The following is a 17,595-nucleotide window of genomic DNA, read 5'->3' as shown; positions in this document are numbered from 1 at the left end:
TGCATTAATCTATCCTCTAAAGAGCAAATTAGCAGTATCTCTCAGAATTAAAGATGCAAGCAGTGCACAATGGTACATGCCTGTAATCCGGGCCACCTGTCTCAAACTGAAAAATTAAAAAGGGCTAGGGATGTAGCTCAGTGGTAAAGTATCCCTGGGTTCAATCCCCAGTTATGCCCCCCCCAAAATGCATATACCTTTTGATTAAGCAGTTATTTTTCTATTAATTTATATTTAAACGCACAGAAATGACTTATATACTGTTATGCATTACGGCATTATTTTTGTAATTGTTAAACATTAAAAGGAGCCTAATAGGTGCATGCCTATAATCCCAGCCTCTTAGGAGGCTGAGGCAAGAGGATTACAGGTTCAAGGCCAGCTCTAGCAATTTAGTGAGAGCCTGTCTCAAAATAAAAGATCTTGGAATGTAGCTCAATGGAAAAGTGCTTGCCTAGTATCCTTAAGCCCCTGGGTTCAGTCCGCAGTACCACATATACACACACACATACACCACTGTCAAGTAATAAGTATAAGATTTAGGATAGTGTGTAGAGTGTGCTATTTTTGTATTTTCAAATGGGGAAATATATGTAAATTTAGACTTAGAATGCCTCTAGAAAGAAATTGCTTCCTAAGGGTGAAAAATAAATAATTAAAATCAAAGAAATTGCTTCCTTCTGGGAAGGATTACTGGATAGCTGGGGATGGGTAGAAGTTTTTCAACATGTTTCTATGACTTTTACTTTTTTTAATTTAAAAAATATTTTTGGTACTGGGGGTTGAATCCAGGGGCTCTCAACTACAGAGTTACATCTGCAGCCCTTTTTATATTTATTTTTTTGAGACAAGATCTCACTCAGTTGCTAAGGCTAGCTTTGAATTTGCTATCCTCCTGCCTCGGCCTCCCCAGTTGCTGGGATTACTGTGTGCACCACTGTGTCTGCTCTTTTGTTTTTTTAATTTTATTTTTTGGTGGTGCTGGGCATTAAACCCAGGGCCTTATGCCCGCCAGGCAAGTGCTCTACCATACATCTGTACCCCTAGCCCTAAATTTTTTTTGAAATCTGAGCACTGTGGCCTCCACCTGAAGTCCTAACTACTTAACAGGCTGAAGCAGAAAGATTGTGGTCAGTTTGAGGTCAGTGTAGGCAACATAGTGAGACATAATAAACAGCCATATTAAAAAATTACTTTTTCCCTGGGTTTGATATCCGGCAATGAAAAAAAAAAATCATTTTTGGCCAGGTGTGGTGATACATGCCTATAATCCCAACTACTCAGGAGGCTGAGACAGGAGTATTTCAAGTTTGAGGGCAGCCTAACCCTGTCTCAAAATAAAATAAAGGGCTGAGGATATTGCTCAGTGGTAGAGCCCTTGCCTAGCATGTGTGTGTGGCAATGGATTTGATTTCCAGCACTGAAAAAAATTTTCTTTGAAAGAAAAAGAAGCCAATCATTACAACTACATTTCTTAAAAATATTGGAAGTTGAAAAGCACAGCCTTGGTATAATTGCCTTTATTGTCTCCAAAATTTTGACTTGGTCTAAATGATTTTGGGAATTTTTAAATTTTCAAATTATTTGAATTGTTGGATCTCTGTATTATAGGAAGATAGCATAGGAATTAAACCCTTATAATTCAAATTTTGATATAAATTCTTTTTTAAAAAATTTTTTGCAGTACTGGGAACTGAACCTAGGGCCCTACACAATGCTATGCAAGCACTCTACCATAGAACTACATCCCTAGCCCCTTTTTTAATAACTTTTAAGACAAGGTCTAGCTAAGTTGCTGAGGCTGGCCTTGAACTTGAATTCTTCCTGCCTCAGCCTCCAGAGTAGCTGAGAGCCTTGTGCCCCATGATATCATGAATTCTTATTTATACAATACTAGTATACTAGTGTTTTGTGAATGTAGTTATTAAGGGGTTTTTTTTAAACTCTAATTTTTTTTTTTTTAATATTGGTGCCTTACATATAGTTAGACAAAATAAAGTCAGGCATGTGGCGCACATTTGTAATCTCAGCAATTTGAAAGGCTAAGACAGGAGGAGCACAAGTTTGACGCCAGCTTCAGCAACTTAGCAAGACCCTCAGCAATGTATTTATTTATTTAAAATTTTAAATTTGTAGATGGACACAGTAACTTTATTTTATTTATTTTTATGTGGTGCTGAGGATCAAACCCAGTGCCTCACAGGTACTAGACAAGGACTGTACTACTGAGCTATAACTGCAACCACTACCCACAGCAATTTAGATAGATCCTGTCTCAAAAAAATACAAAGGACTGCTGAGCATGTTGGCACACTCCAGTAATTCCAGTAACTTGGGATGCTGAGGGAGGCAGGAGGATTGCAAGTTCAAAACCAGCCTTAGTGGGGTGGGGGGACTGGGGTTGTGGCTCAGCGGTAAGGTGCTCACCTAGCACGTGTGAGGCCCTGGGTTCTATCCTCAGCACCACATAAAAATAAATATATAAGTAAAGGTATTAGGTCCAACTACAACTAAAAAATAAATATTAAAAAAAAACAGCCTTAAGCATCCTTATTTGATAATGCTTCCTTGTAATTTAGGTCTAATATGTCGCTTTTAGACTTCCAGTACTCCTGGAAATCCCAAGGTTAGTTTTTGTTCAGAAAGGCTTCATTTTGAAATTTGATTTTGGAAACTGCTAAACACATCAAAAAGTTTTAAAACAGCCTGTGGATACAGCTCAGTTGGTAGAATGCTTGCCTCGCATGCACAAAGCCCTGTCTTCAATCCCCAGCACCACACAAAAAAAAAAGTTTTAAAGCAATCAAAATAGGATCACAGATTATTATGAAATAAAACCAAAGTGACAGGGCTGGGGTGATGGCTCAGTAGTAGAGCGCTTGCTTAGCATGTGTGAGGTACTGGGTTCGATTCTCAGCACCTCATAAAATAAAGGTCCATTGACAACTAAAAAATATTTTTTAAAAAATCAGAGAGACAAGGGCTGGGGATGTGGCTCAAGTGGTAGCGTACTCGCCAGCCATGCGTGAGGCACTGGGTTCGATCCTCAGCACCACATAAAGTTAAATAAGTGAAATAAAGGTATCGTATTCAACTACAACTAAAAAATAAATATTAAAAAAAATCAGAGAGACAAAAGATATTAAAGACAAACAGAAAAGCCACATAGCTATAGAAAGACCTCAATTTTTTCAAGACTCATTTTTCTAAAAGCCAGACCCAATAAAAACAGCACAAAGCACATAGATCAATTTTTTTTCTCACTTGCTCCCTTCTTCTTTTAACTTCCTTCAAAGGTCCTAAAACCTTTTACTATCTTTTGTGAATTACTTGAAAATCTTGCTTAAAAGAGGATAGCAAAATTTACTTTTGTATCGGTGTACTATTAATTAAAAATCTAATTTTAATAGAACCTTATAAATAAATAGCTTGATCACGCAAAAAACAAACAAACAAACAAACAAAAGCCTTAGCAGTTTAGCAAGGCTCTAAGCAACTTAGGAAGGCCCTGTTTCAAAATAATAAATAAAAAAAAGGACTGGGGATATGACTCAGTGGTTAAGTGCCCCTGAGTTCAATCAGGTATTTAAAAAAAAAAAATAGCTAAATAAAGAAGGTTGGGGTTGTAACTTAGTGGTAAAGCACACGTGAGTTCAATGTCCAGTACCAAAAAAAAAAAGGTGTTTTTTTTTTTTGGTATTAGTGATTGAGCCCATGGATTGAACTCATGTTGCTCACTAGTCACTGAGTGACATCACCAGCTGTTTTTATATTTTATTTTAAGATAGGGTCTTACTAAATTGTTTAGGTCCCTGCTAAGTTGCTGAGGCTGGCTATGAAGTTGTGACCCTCTTGCCTCAGCCTCCTAAATCGCTGAGATAGGCATGTGTCAATGCACCTGGCCCAAAAAAAATTTATTTTGAGTTATAAAAGTTATTTAAAAATAACTTTTGGGGGGGCTGGGGATGTGGCTCAAGCGGTAGCGCGCTCGCCTGGCATGCGTGCGGCCCGGGTTCGATCCTCAGCACCACATACAAACAAAGATGTTGTGTCCGCCAAAAACTAAAAAATAAATATTAAAAAAATTCTCTCTCTCTCTCTCTCTCTCTCCCACTCTTTCTTTAAAAATAAATAAATAAATAAATAAAATAAAAATAACTTTTGGGGCTGGGGATGTGGTTCAAGCGGTAGCGAGCTCGCCTGGCATGCGTGCGGCCTGGGTTCGATCCTCAGCACTGCATACAAACAAAAATGTTGTGTCCACCGAAAACTAAAAAATAAATATTAAAAATTCTCTCTCTCTCTCTCTCTCTCTCTCTTAAAATAAATAAATAAATTAATTAATTAATTAACTTTTTATTTTGAAACCATCATAAGATTCATGTATCATTCTAAAAAATACTATGGAGAAATCTATATCCTCAACGAGTTTCTCTTCAATGGTATCAGTTTGCCTAACTATATTATAATTTCACAAGAAAGTTGATATATTTTTTTAAATTATTTTTTAGTTGTAGATGGACATAATACCTTTATTTTATTTACTTTTATATGGTGCCGAGGATTGAACCCTGGGCCTCGCACGTGCTAGGCGAGGACTTTGCCACTGATCCATAACCCCAGCTCCAAGAAAGTTGATATTGTTATAATTCACTGACCTTTCCAGTTTTACATGCATTCTTGTATATGTATGTGCACTTAGTTCTGTGTGATTTTAATATATGTGTAGATTTGTACAAGAGCCACCAGAGTGAAGGTACAGTACAGTTCCATCACTGGATCCCTGTGATACCCTTATATCCACAGCCACCTCCCTTCCCATTCTGTTCTAACCCTTAGCAACCACTAACTATTCTGTTCTCTCTCTATGATTTTTTTGTCTTTTCAATAACCCGATGTGGTGGTAACAGCTATAATCCTAGGGACTCGGGAGGCCAAGGCAGGAGAATGGCAAGTTCAAGGCCAGCCTCAGCAACTTAATGAGACCCTCAGTGACTTTTCTAGACCTTGTCTCAAAATAAAAAGGGTTGGTATATAACTCAGTGGTGAAATACTCCTGGGCTCAATACCCAGTACCAAAAAAAAAAAAAAAAAAAAAAAAAAGTTATAGGGCTTGGGATATACCTCATATAGCCCAGTAGTAAGATGCTTGTCTAGCATGTATGAGGCCCTGGGTTTGATCCCTAGCAACACACACACACACACACACAAAAAAAAAAAAGTTATATAAATGTGGCTTGGGGATGCAGCTCAGTGATAGAGTATTTATTTGCCCAGCATATGTGATGCAAGGCCCTGAATTTGATCACTAGTCTCTCTCTCTCTCTCTCTCTCTCTCTCTCACACACACACACACACACACACACACACACCATTTAAATAAATAGAATCATGTAGTAGGTAACCTTTTGAGAATTGCCTTTTTACTCCCAGTATAATTAATTTTCTTAAGATCCATCCATGTTGTTTGTATCAATAGTTTATTCCTTTTTATTGCTGAGTACAATAAATATCATGGTACATCCATACTGTGCTATGGTATACCCAAGCTATTATGTTGTGGTACATCCATATTTTTACCTGTTGAGGATACTTGAAAATACTTTTCAGTTTTCAGCTATCAAAGAATAATGCTTTTATGCGTAATCATGTACAGATTTTTTTTTTCCCTTGGTACTAGGTATTTATCCCAGGGGCAATTTACCATTGATGAGCCCTTATTATTTTTTTATTTTGAGCTAGGGGCTCACTGAATAGCTTAGGGCCTGCTAAATTGTTGAGGTTGACGTTGAAGTGTTGATTCTTTGTCTCAGCATCTGGAGCAGCTGGGATTACAAGCATGCTGCCATCAAGCCCAATTCTCATACAAGTTCTTATATGACATGAATTCTCAAATTGGGGGAGTAAATGCCCAAGAGTGTAATTGTTGGGTCATATGGTAAGTACATACTTAGTTTTGTAAGAAACTGCTAGTTATTTTCTAGGTGTGACATTTTACATCCCTGCTAGCAATTTATGAACAATCTAGTTCCCTACATTCTCTAGTATTTGGTATTATCGCATTTTTAATTTTAGCCATTCTTATAGGTATGTAAAGCATGTTTTATGCATGTCAACTTTTCTCTCTCTTTTACAAGTTTTTCTCTAAAACTTTTGTATGTTTTATGCATGTCAACTTTTCTCTCACTTATCTATGGGAAGAGAAATAACTATTTTAGGTATAATGGTGAATTGCTTTCATTAGAAGTTTCTGGGGCTGGCATTTTGGCTCAGCGGTAGAGCACTCACCTAGCACGTGTGAGGCCCTGGGTTTGATCCTCAGCACCACATAAAAATAAAGATATTGTGTTCAACTACAACTAAAAACTAAATATTTTTTTTAAAAAAGAAGTTTCTCAATAATTGTATATAAGGATTTCTGACTTTTTAAATTTTTATTGGTTCTGGAGACTGAACCCAGGGTCTCATGCATACTGAGTGTATGTTTTATCCCTGAGCTATACCACCAGCATCCTGGCCTTCTTTAGACAGATTATTCCCACAGAAATCATAAACTGGATGGTCATAGCTACTAAACTAGAGTCAAATATCTTTTTTTTTTTTCCTACCAAAGATTTAATCCCAGGGTGTTCAACCACTGAGCACTTCTCCAGCCCTTTTTTATATTTTATTTAGAGACTAGGTCTCACTAAGATGCCTAGGGACTCACTGAGTTGCTGAGGCTGGCTTTGAACTTGCGATCCTCTTGCCTCAGCCTCCTGAGCTGCTGGGATTACAGGCCTGTGCCACTGCACCCTGCTGGAGTCAAATCTCTTTATGTAAGAGCCTCAAACCTGGGATTTACCTGTGTGGTTTCTGGGCTTAAAAATCTATACCTTCCTGAGCCTTGCTTAGTCCTTCCTTAATCCTGTTTCTCTCTGCAGGGCCATGCCTTATCTTTTGATTGTAAATCTAAAGAGATATGAAAAACAATACGTCACAGAATGTATTTCACTTTGTTTTCTAGTTAAAAGGAAGCAAAACCTGCCAGGTGTGGTGGCACACACCTATAATCCCAGTAGCTCTCAGGAGGCAGAGGCAGGAGCCTGATTGCAGGTTCAAAGACAGTCTCAACAACTTAGTGAGGCTGTAAGCAACCTAGTGAGACCCTGTCTTAAAATAAAAAATAAAAAGGGCTGGGATGTGACTTAGTGGTTGAACACCCCTGAGTTCAATATTCAATACAAAAAAAAAAAAAAAAAATTGGTACAAAAAAGCAAGCAAAGCCTCTTTGTTTTACTGTGTATTCATCCCCTCCAATTGGTGTTCTTTGGCTTATAGTTCTAACTGTACCTGCTGGTCAGGTTGCAGAAGAGACTGTAATTGAAGAGGAAGAGGAAGAAGTAGAGAAGTTGCCACTGGCAAAGAAACCAAGGATAGAAGAGATGGCAAACAGTATGGAGGAAGGCGAGGTAATGTGATTTTTAGCCATGATGGAGAGAAGAAAAAGGAAAGAATCAGAAGGTGTAATATTGAAGCCTGAACCCTTCTTCATCTTTTTGTCTACTTTCTGGATAATCTGTGATCTGGAATTCTTACCTGGTGGTGATATGGTTTACTTTACAGGAAGGCAGAGAAAGAGAGTTACTACAGCAGCAACTCCAGGAGGCCAATCGCAGAGCCCAGGAATATCGACACCAGCTCCTAAAGAAAGAGCAGGAGGCAGAACAGTACCGCCTCAAACTGGAGGCTATGGCCCGGCAGCAGCCCAATGGAGTTGAGTTCACCATGGTGGAAGAGGTAGCTGAGATAGATGCCGTAGTAGTCACAGAGGGGGAGGTGGAAGAAAGAGAAACACAAGTGTCTACGTCAGGGGGGACCACAGAGCCTCATACTGGAGTTTCCATGGAAACTGTTTCATCTTAACATATAAGGGCCACAACTTGCCCTGTGTTCATCTTTTAAGAAGAAAATACAGAGCACAAACATTGTATTAAAATTAAGGATGTCCTTAACAAGAAAACTATGGCAGGGTACAATGCTTGGGCCCAGGAAAACTGTATGCAACTGGAAAATTCGAAGCTGTATTTAGGGAATGCTTCTCCTGGGGAGCCAAGAGAGAATAAGGACCAAGTTTCTCAGCTCACATTGTTGCTTTAAGCATACAGGTAAAAGTGATAGATGTTGTACATTGATTTTTTTTTTTTTTTAATAACTGACTTTGTATCAAAAGATTTTAAGATAATACTCCTAATGCATATACACCAAAAGCCTTTAGTAATTATACCATCAAGTGACCTGAAAATTTGCCTTAAATTTATAAAACTAATTAGGAGGGAATTTAGAAGCAAGCTTTGGGGAAGAGGAAAGGAATATATTCCACTTCCAAAGGAGCAGGCACTCCCATCTATCCTGAGTTAATATCACTAGAAAAAAATTTTTTAATTGTTTGATAAATTTGTGTCCATAGCTCAGATGCCAGTGTAAGAAACTGAAACTGCTAGGGATATAGATGTAGCTCAGTGGTAGAACAGGTCCCTAGCATGCCCCAAGTCCTGGATTCATCCCCAGCACCACAAAGAAAGGATGAGAAAAAAAGAATGAAACTGAAATTGAATTTTTAAAAACTGGAAAGGAAACTTGTATGTGTAGAAGTTTACATAATACCTGAATTCCCCAGTCTGTATTTTGAGTGCTGGTAGGTGGCCTAAAAGAGGCTGGCAGGGTTATGGAACTCTTGTCTTGGGATACTAACTTTGCACTGGCTGGATTTTATAAAATTGCAATCAGGAGGGTAATCTGTTGTCCATACAACTTGCTTCCAAACATTATTTATGTAATATCAGGCTCAGACTCTTTAATTTTATAAAACTTTGTTGAATTTGTGTCACTTAGGACACATTTGCTTTTCTGTGGAGCTTATGTCCTCTTAAGTGCAAAACAAAGGAGGGTGGCAAAGAGCAATGCTGATGATGTATAGTTTGTTTCCATTTGATTTAGGATGAGTCAGCTGCTGTTTTTGTAAGCCTGGACCTGCTACAGAGCTTTGTGCCTTACAGGTGTTCAGTGTATGCTGACAAGGGAATAACTATCAGTGCCATAAATTACGGAACCAAAGTTTCTGTCCTGTTTACTTTCCTCCCTTTTCTCCCACTATGCCTGCTCCTGCTGCCCAGAGACTTTGGAAAGTGTCTCATTGCTGGGTTTTCTTTGTGTGTCATCATGCAGTTTTTTCAAAAGAAAAAGGGTGGTGTGGTGGCGCATGCCTATAATCTCAGCGGCTTGGGAGGCTGAGACGGGAGAATCACAAGTTCAAAGCCAGCCTCAGCAACTGCGAGGCACTAAGCAACTCAGTGAGACCCTGCCTCTAATAAAATACAAAATAGGGCTGGGGATGTGGCTCAGTGGCTAAGTGCCCCTGAGTTCAATCCCCAGTATTTAAAAAAAAAAAAAAGAGGGTGTATGGATGGAGAGAGAGAAAGGGAGGGACGAAGAAAGAGGGAGGGAGAGGTTGTGGAGAGGTTACATTGCAGAGGTTATTGCCTTTGAAATTGGGCTCTCATTATTCTAGACTTGCTTGCTTTATTGTAAATTATTAGAAGAAGAAACCAGAGGGAGATGTGCCAAGTAAACATTTGAATGACTGTTTAGAATATGGTTTTCTCAATTAATGATCATGGGGAAAACATGCATTTTTAATTTGGAAAAAAACTTGACAGTTAACATGGTTCTGTTTACCTTGATTAGTAAAGTAAATTGCTACAGTGTTCTGAAGATGCAGAATCATTTTGAGCTCAAAATAGGCTGAAAATATAATTCCCCAAACTAAATTTAAAAAACAGAATTGGCTATTAGACATTTATAAGCAAAATACCAGTTTTGAAATTAACCTTGGCTATTGGCCACTAGCTAGGTTTTCTCCATGTATCGTTGTATCTAGCACTTCCCAGATGATCACAGATTATTCTTGGCTGTTGGGGATGACAGGGATATGAAGTGGAGAAGCCTAGGTAAAGTTAAGGATGAAATTTTAGTATCTACTGTCATATCATCCTTGTCCTGTTTGCATGTTTTTCTTTTTTTTCTGAGTCCTTTTGGGAACCAGGTACTAACAATAAACTGCTCTATGGCATTTCAGAGTCTTAGCTTAAGTAAGTATAGAGGGACCAAGTACCATTTTAGATATCTTTTGTTTATGTTTTGGTGCTGTTCCCCCCATTGAGGGAGTAGAGAGAGGTTAGCTGCAAAAATTATCTAAACCTAGTCAGTTGTGGTGGCACACATCTTTAATCCCAGCAACTGGGGAGACTGAGGCAGTGGGATCACAAGTTTGAGGCCAGCCTGGGGAATTTAATAAGAACCTGTCTCAAAATTAAAAAGGTCAGAGGGTATAGCTCAGTGATAAAGCACCCCTGGATTCAATTCCAAGTACTGCAAAAAAAAAAAAAAAAAATTAAAATTGAAACTTTACTTTGTTCTCTGGGCTATTTACTGATTGGTAGTAGGGAATATCCACCTAGCACTCTTTTCTGAGCATAGAGAGTCCCACTTTGGGGGGGAACTGTTTAGGAATTCTTATTACTCTTTCTGAGGAATATATCTTCCACTCCTCTCCCAAAGTCTCTAATACAAACAGGTTATTTTCTTATTGGAGAGGCTGGAGTAGGGAGTGAAAGAAGGGAAATGTCTGTAAAGGGGTGGAGAGGAAAAAGGTATTAATTTTTATTTACTTGGAATAGACCTTTTAGCATGCCCTAGAGGGGAAATAGGATTTGGTCTACAGTTATACTGCTATGAAGAGAATGGTAGCTCAGGATGCTTTGTAGAATCAGAAGTTCGGCATTGAATGCAGTACTACAATACCATGTCTGAATTTTTCATATCTTTCTGGGTCAGTCATGGAAGTTAGGAAAATGTGGGTTAGGTCTTCTGAGTTAGGGGATTACAATTAGTTTACTGGCAAGGTTGGATTATTGAGAACTAAGGTGGTTCAGAGTTGGTCCTTGAGCAGGAGAAACTTGGAGTTTAGGATAGTTCTCTACATTAAAATGAAGCTGCTTTAATTGTATCAGTATTAAAGTCAAGAATTTTAGAACCTACATTTGCATTTTGGTCTTAAACCTTTTTCCAAAGCTTCAGGGAAATTAATTATAAACATATAAATATGCATTTTGCTTCCCACTACTACCTCTGTGGGATCTCTTAATTGTAATGCCAGAGTTGAGATCCCTTGACTGAAATACTGAAAAACATGGCTTTAGGATTTTCTGTGTTTTGAACTCAGTCCTTAAAGATGTTTTTTTCTCTTGTCAGATATACATTTAGCTATTTACTTTGCATTCTTTCTTCTTCAGCCTTACTATTGCATAATTAAAATTTTTGCTTGTTTTGTGATGCTAGAAATCTCTGTATACAAAATGATTTCTTTCTTTATATTAATGTAAAAGAAATTAATTTCTCAGAGGTCCCTCCATTTGAAGTTGGGTATTGTATGATGAGGATAGTTTCTGAACCCCTTTGCTGGTATACGTTAGTGTGTATGTTTATAAATATGTATTTTCCCATTTTCTCTTCGTTTATTTGAGGTTCTGCTCTAAAGCACCAGGTGTAACCTGGAAAACTTTTTATTCATTAAACACATAGGGTTTCTTTGGGTTCAGTGAATGCACGGAGGAAGAGAAAGCATTACTTTGCCTGCTTCTGAGAGATGTGCTTTAATAGGCAAAAAGAGAAACCAGAGGGGTGAGGCTTCAGGAGAGCCAGCGCCTGGCTTTAAAGGGAATTTGTTCAGCAGACAGTGTGATGACATCGTGTATGTGAAAGGTTCAGAGCTGAGTAGGGACAGAAATGGAGCTGCCCCTTCACCAGACAGGCCTCCTTTCACTCTTGTGGAAGCTGTTTTGACTGACATTTATAAAATCTCATCCCTCAGTGGGGAAAAACCTCACCAGATAGAGAGCCAAGGCAGCATGGCAGAAGGAAGATATTCCCTACATCCATTTTCCTGGTTTAGAAATCTTATTTTGAGAAATGATCTTCATTTTGAGAAAGCTTGTGTGGCTCTTTCCTAACAACATTAGGGACCTCCAGAGCTAGAAGACCTGAGGCATGTAATGAACTCCTAGAAATTTAATAATGACTGGGAATCAGTTTTTGTCCTAATTTATTAGAGAATGGCTTCCTATTCTCCACTCCGGTCCAGACCCAACTCTGGATGACTGGGAAAGGAACTTTAAAATGGAATGCATGTCAAGCCCACCTGTACGTATGTACTCTAGGCTTCTGTCCATCTCCATTTTATGTGATGATTCTTTCCCCCTTCTGAGTTAGTAGTTATTTCCTATGCCAATTTATTTACCAAGACAGCAGGAACAAGAAAGGCATGAATTAGAATTAAATAACTTTGAGCCTCTGGTGCAACCCTTTTTAATTTAAAAAAAAAAATTTTTTTTAACCTCTCTAGGACTAGGGAATAGGGTGACATTCCTAGACTCTTACAGTAGCAATTTGGTTTGTTAATAGCAGGAAATTGTGATTCCCTATCTCTCTCTCTCTCCCTTCCTCTGCCCCCACTCTACTGCTTCTGCTTTTGTGATTCATTGTTTTTATCTCATTAAGTCTTTCTAAGGCACTAGAACTTAATTAGTAGGTCATTTTAAATCCTTGGGCCTTATCTTTTCTCTCTCCACTCCCCTCCCTACCATATATTTTGTTTATTCTGATGCAGTTTGTTTCTGATAATTAATCTAGGTCACACCCTCTATTTAACTGTGCTTTCCCAGTTGGTTTCAGGCATGTTGCTCTACAATAATGATGGTAACAACTCTTTCCTGGCTTTGCCCCACATGCTTTCCTCTGCCAAGGCCATTTGGTGGGGGGCAGCAGGGAGGAGTGCCCCTACATTCTGTTCACAATGTCCTCAGTTTTTCAGGTTGTCTGACAGCTTTATGTACAGCATGTTTTTAGGAAAACTTAAATATCCTACTTTTTTAAATTTAGGATAGAGTTTGATTCTGATGAGGAAGTCTGTATGTCTGTGTGTATGAGCATTTATGTATGTGTATGTATGTATATATATATATATATATATATATATATATATATATATATATATATACACACACACATACCTATACAGATCTATATTATATATACAATTTTTGTACTATCATTTAAAATAAAGATGTTTCTTAATAAAATGTCAAAGTCTTACCATTTCGAGTATCATTGAATAGCTTTTTTTTAATCTCTTAGGCAAAAATTATATCTAGTCTCTGATCCTGTTGATACCCATAACTAGCTATCTGTCTCAGCCTGGTGTTCTTGACAGGCTGAGCAACTCAAGGCAAGAAGAGAAATGAGAAAAAAGAAAGCTTTTGACTGGCCTTGTTAAATGTACATTTTTCCTTCCTCCACTTTTCCCTCAACCCTTTCTCTAAAAGCAAACTACCAAGAGGGGAGAATAGGAGCTAAAGGAAATTATTCTGTGTCTTGTGTGGGAGTCAATACTGAGAAGTAGGGGAAAAAAACTATAGGCTCAGGGAGGCTTGGAAAGAGTGTGTTTGCTCTACTGGCTTCTCAGCTTCTGTTATTTCCTGTGTTTGCTGCCTCAGTCCTAATGAGCACACATTTATTAGGTAAATACAAGGAACAGTCTGGTAATAGTAGCTCAAGCCCCATTGATAGCCACAGTAGAACAAACTTATTTGGCTAGCTAACAGGTGTCCCCATGTAGTGTATAGGGCTCTCAAGTGTCACTCCAATGGCAATCAGGTTACCTTTCTTTTTAAAAGGAGGATGACACCAAATTCAAGGACATACTAACATCTGCATTCAACAACTAGAATCTCCAGGCAAACTCTCAAAGTCGGTATTTAGGAAATTGAACACCTGCATATGCTAGGCTACGTGGTGATAATTGGCTTTTGGTAAATACGTATAGTCAACAAATACTGTGCATATATTAATTATGATTTCCTTCTGACAAGTGCCTCATAAATGTACATTAGGTCTTTGCTGTGCTGAAGGAAAAAGAGCAGGAACTTGAAGAGCCTTGAGAAGCAAATATCTAAGAGTAGTTTCAAATTAAAATCCTGGTGAGAGAGATCATCAGGAAGACAGGAAAGGAGGTTGAAGGGAATTAGAGAGACAGAAACCTAGAGTTCTCTGATGGGTGATTTTTTTTATTTTGTACCACAGGTTGAACCCAGGGGCTCTAAACCACTGAGTCACACATCCTCAGCCCTTTTTATTTATTCTGAGACAGGGTCTGGCTAAGTTGCTTAGAGCCTCATTAAATTGCTGAGGCTAGCTTTGATCCTCTTGCCTTGACCTCCTGGGCCACTGGGATTATAGGAGTGCACCCAGCTGATGGATGATGTTCTTAAATGATGGGGAAAAAAAAACATGAACTAGAGCAAATTCCCTAAGATTTTCTTTCTCTGTGAGAATTCGCTACTCCCAAGAGATCAATAGGTAGAAAATATAGAAGATTAAAATAGAGCTTGGGCATGGTGGCACATGCCTATAATCCCAGCGATTTGGGAGGCTGAGGCAGGAGAATTGCAAATTCAAAGCCAACCTCAGCAATTTAGCGAGGCCCTGAGCAATTTATCGAGAACTTGTTTCAAAATAAAAAGGTCTGGGGATATAACTGGGTTGAGTACCCCTGGGTTAAATCCCTGATACCAAAAAAGAAAGGAAGGGAGGAAGGGAAGGAAAGGAAGAAAGGCAGGCAGGCAGACTATATGTGACCTCTGCCAGGTGTGGTTATGTACATCTATAATCAGCAACTCAAGAAGCTGAGACAAGAGGAACAATGTTCAAAACCAGCCTCAGCAATTTAGCAAGACCCTATTCCAGCTAGTTTATAACCTTAAATTCTTATGAGTCAACCGCTCTAAAGGGTCAACTGCTGGATTAAGTAGCAAAGAATGACTCACCTGTGTGGTGGTGGCATCAAGGAGCCACAAGTCTGAGTGACAATAATAGCTCAGGCCCCTGTGAGTTAGCCCCCAAAGAACTCAAGATGCTAAACAGCTTTCTGAGCTCTGTGACTATGGAACCTTTTGAGTTTCAGGTCCCCAAAGCCTTACATAAGCTGATGGACTGCCTGCTGGGGCCCTGGTTTCTCTATAACCTCCCAGGATGCTTCTGAGAAATCAGCTTAGAAATCCCCAAGGATGAGGACTCTATCCTCCTGATGGCACATTCTGGTTTTTCTAAAGACAAAGTTTGAGATAATATTTTGATTTTTAAAAACCATCAGCAGATTCCTTAATCGAGGTTGTGTTTACCTCTCTTTGTCAGCAATAATTATTTCTTTTAATTCATCCCCTTAATTTATTACTCACTACTGTCTGTCAGAAAGAGGTATCTCATGAGTATTAATGAATCACATACTTGGTAATGGCCTACTTTATTTTGGGCAAATAACTGTTTCCCACTAAACAATTTAAACCTGTATTTTTAGGATGCTTTACAAATCCCCATTGGCATATGTTCTTTCCATTCCTTACAAAAGAAACAGGCTTTGAACTGCTGTTGAATTGCCAAGGTCACATACAAAACAAATGGTAGAATCCCAGGACTGTTGCTCTCACTGCAACAAAGTCGCTTCCACTATCTGTAAGAATTCAACTTAGACACTCTTGGCAAAGAAGTCACCATACTCTTACAGATACTAATAACTGAACATTTTTTACAATTAAACTACAACCAGGACTTTAACCTGTAAGTTGTTGCTATCTGCAGTTACAAGATTAAATTTCTATTATATGTACAGTGGGCCCTCCATATCCATGGGCTGGTTCCACACACACAGATTCAACCAACTGCAGGTTGAAAATGTTTGAGGGGCAATTACCTCTGTACTGAACATGTACAGACTTTTTTTTTCCTTATCATTATTACACTGTGTTAAGTATAATAAGTAGTCAAGATGATTTAAAGTGGGCTGGGGATGTGGCTCAAGTGGTAACGGGCTCGCCTGGCATGCACGGGGCACTGGGTTCGATCCTCAGCACCACATAAAAAAATAAAATAAAGACGTTGTGTCCACCAAAAACTGACAAATAAATATTAAAAAAAAAAAAAAAAAGATGATTTAAAGTATAAGGGAGGCTGTGTGGCAGTTATATGTAAATACTATGCCATTTTATACTTTAGTATCTGCATATTTTTTAAAATGTTTTTTTTTTAGTCGTAGACGGACACAATACCTTTATTTTATATAGTGCTGAGGATCAAACCCAGTGCCTCAGATGAGCTAGAGGAGCGCTCTACCACTGAGCCACAACTCCAGCCCCATATTTTGATATAGGGAGGTCCTGGAACCAATCCCCCTGGACACAGAGGGATGGCTGTACTTCTCTTTTGGGACTATATTTAAACCTGAGGATCATTCACCCCTTTTGCTTATGACCACTTTCAGGGCAAGAACTGTATTTGTGAAATTTGTTCCTCTGAGAACTTCCAAAGGCTATAGTCGCATTTTTTTTTTCTTCATTCTTTCTTTAACATCTTGGTTTGAAAGTTAATGAAGTCAGGTAACTGGAAAGATCCTCCATTCTTTTCTCAATACTAGGGCACTAGCAATGGCCCCAAAGCATTTTAGCTTAAGTAAGGCATGCAAGAAGGGGAGAACTGAGCCCTAAAAGATTACTCCACTCTGGTGCAACAATACCAAGCATAAAGGGCACAGAGTGGTCAACGTCTGGAATCTCAGCAACTCTGAAAGCTGAGGCAGGAGGTTTGCAAGTTTGAGGTTAGCCCCAGCAACCTGGCAAGAAACTGTCTCAAAAAATTTTAAAAATCGGGAGGCTGGGATGTGGCTCAGTGGCAGAATCCATCCCCAACACACACACACACACACACACACACACAGGAGGAGGAGAAGTTAAACTCTGGAGGACAACTACATTTGTCCAAACAAGCCTAACTGCGTCATGAGGAATATCTCACTCTCAGAGGACATATCAAAACCTTGAGGGCTGGGCTGGGGTATAGCTCAGTTGGTAGAGTGCCTGCCTGGCATGCACAAGGCCCTGGGTACACACACACACACACACCCTTGAGGGTTAAGCCTGTTATCCCAGCGGCTCAGGAGTTCAAAGTCAGCCTAAGCCAGCCTCAGGAACAGCGGGGCACTAAGCAACTCAGTGAGATCCTGTCTCTTAATATAGAATAGGACTGGGGACGTAGCTCAGTGGTCGAGTGCCCGAGTTCAATCCCTGTTCCCCCCCCCCAAAAAAAAAAAAAACCCACCTTGAGGGTTAAACGTACAAGTGGAGTTATGAGGATGCAAAGGGAAAGCCTTGCTCATTAAAAACCAAATCGCAAAGGTTCGAAGACCCTAAGCGTGAGCGGATGATGAAGGAGCCATCCCCCGACTTCTCCTTCGGAAGCGCTGGCACACCCTGGTGCTCAGGGAGGAGGGAACAGGGGCCTAGGGCAGAACGGAGGTCTCAAGTAGTAAACGGGGAAGCAGAAGCAAGCTCCGCTCTCTCCAGGAGACTCTTCTCCCAAGTTTCCCGCCACGAACATTTGGGAGCAAACGAAGCCGGCGCAAGCCTGCAATCCCAGCGGCTGCAGCGGGAAGATCGCGGTCTCTCAGTA

At 39.3% G+C, this 17,595-nt stretch overlaps 1 protein-coding gene across 9 annotated transcripts in view; it reads left to right on the top strand.

Moving 5' to 3' along the window:
• Window positions 1–13,191, top strand: part of Gabpb2 (GA binding protein transcription factor subunit beta 2) — a 45,174-nt gene extending 31,983 nt beyond the window's left edge. For all 9 annotated transcript variants that reach the window (XM_027953856.3, XM_071618452.1, XM_071618449.1 and 6 more), the window contains 2 exons: window positions 7,321–7,451; window positions 7,606–13,191. In XM_027953856.3, coding sequence (XP_027809657.2) covers window positions 7,321–7,451; window positions 7,606–7,905 — 431 coding nt within the window. In that variant the 3' untranslated portion in view covers window positions 7,906–13,191. The remainder of the gene's footprint in view (window positions 1–7,320; window positions 7,452–7,605) is intronic.
• Window positions 13,192–17,595: the final 4,404 nt, after the last annotated feature.

This window comes from Marmota flaviventris, chromosome 10, assembly GCF_047511675.1.
Source record: "Marmota flaviventris isolate mMarFla1 chromosome 10, mMarFla1.hap1, whole genome shotgun sequence".
Classification (NCBI taxonomy): Eukaryota; Metazoa; Chordata; class Mammalia; order Rodentia; family Sciuridae; genus Marmota; species Marmota flaviventris.
Note: the sequence above shows the minus strand (reverse complement) of the source record. Positions and strands in the feature narration are given on the sequence as shown.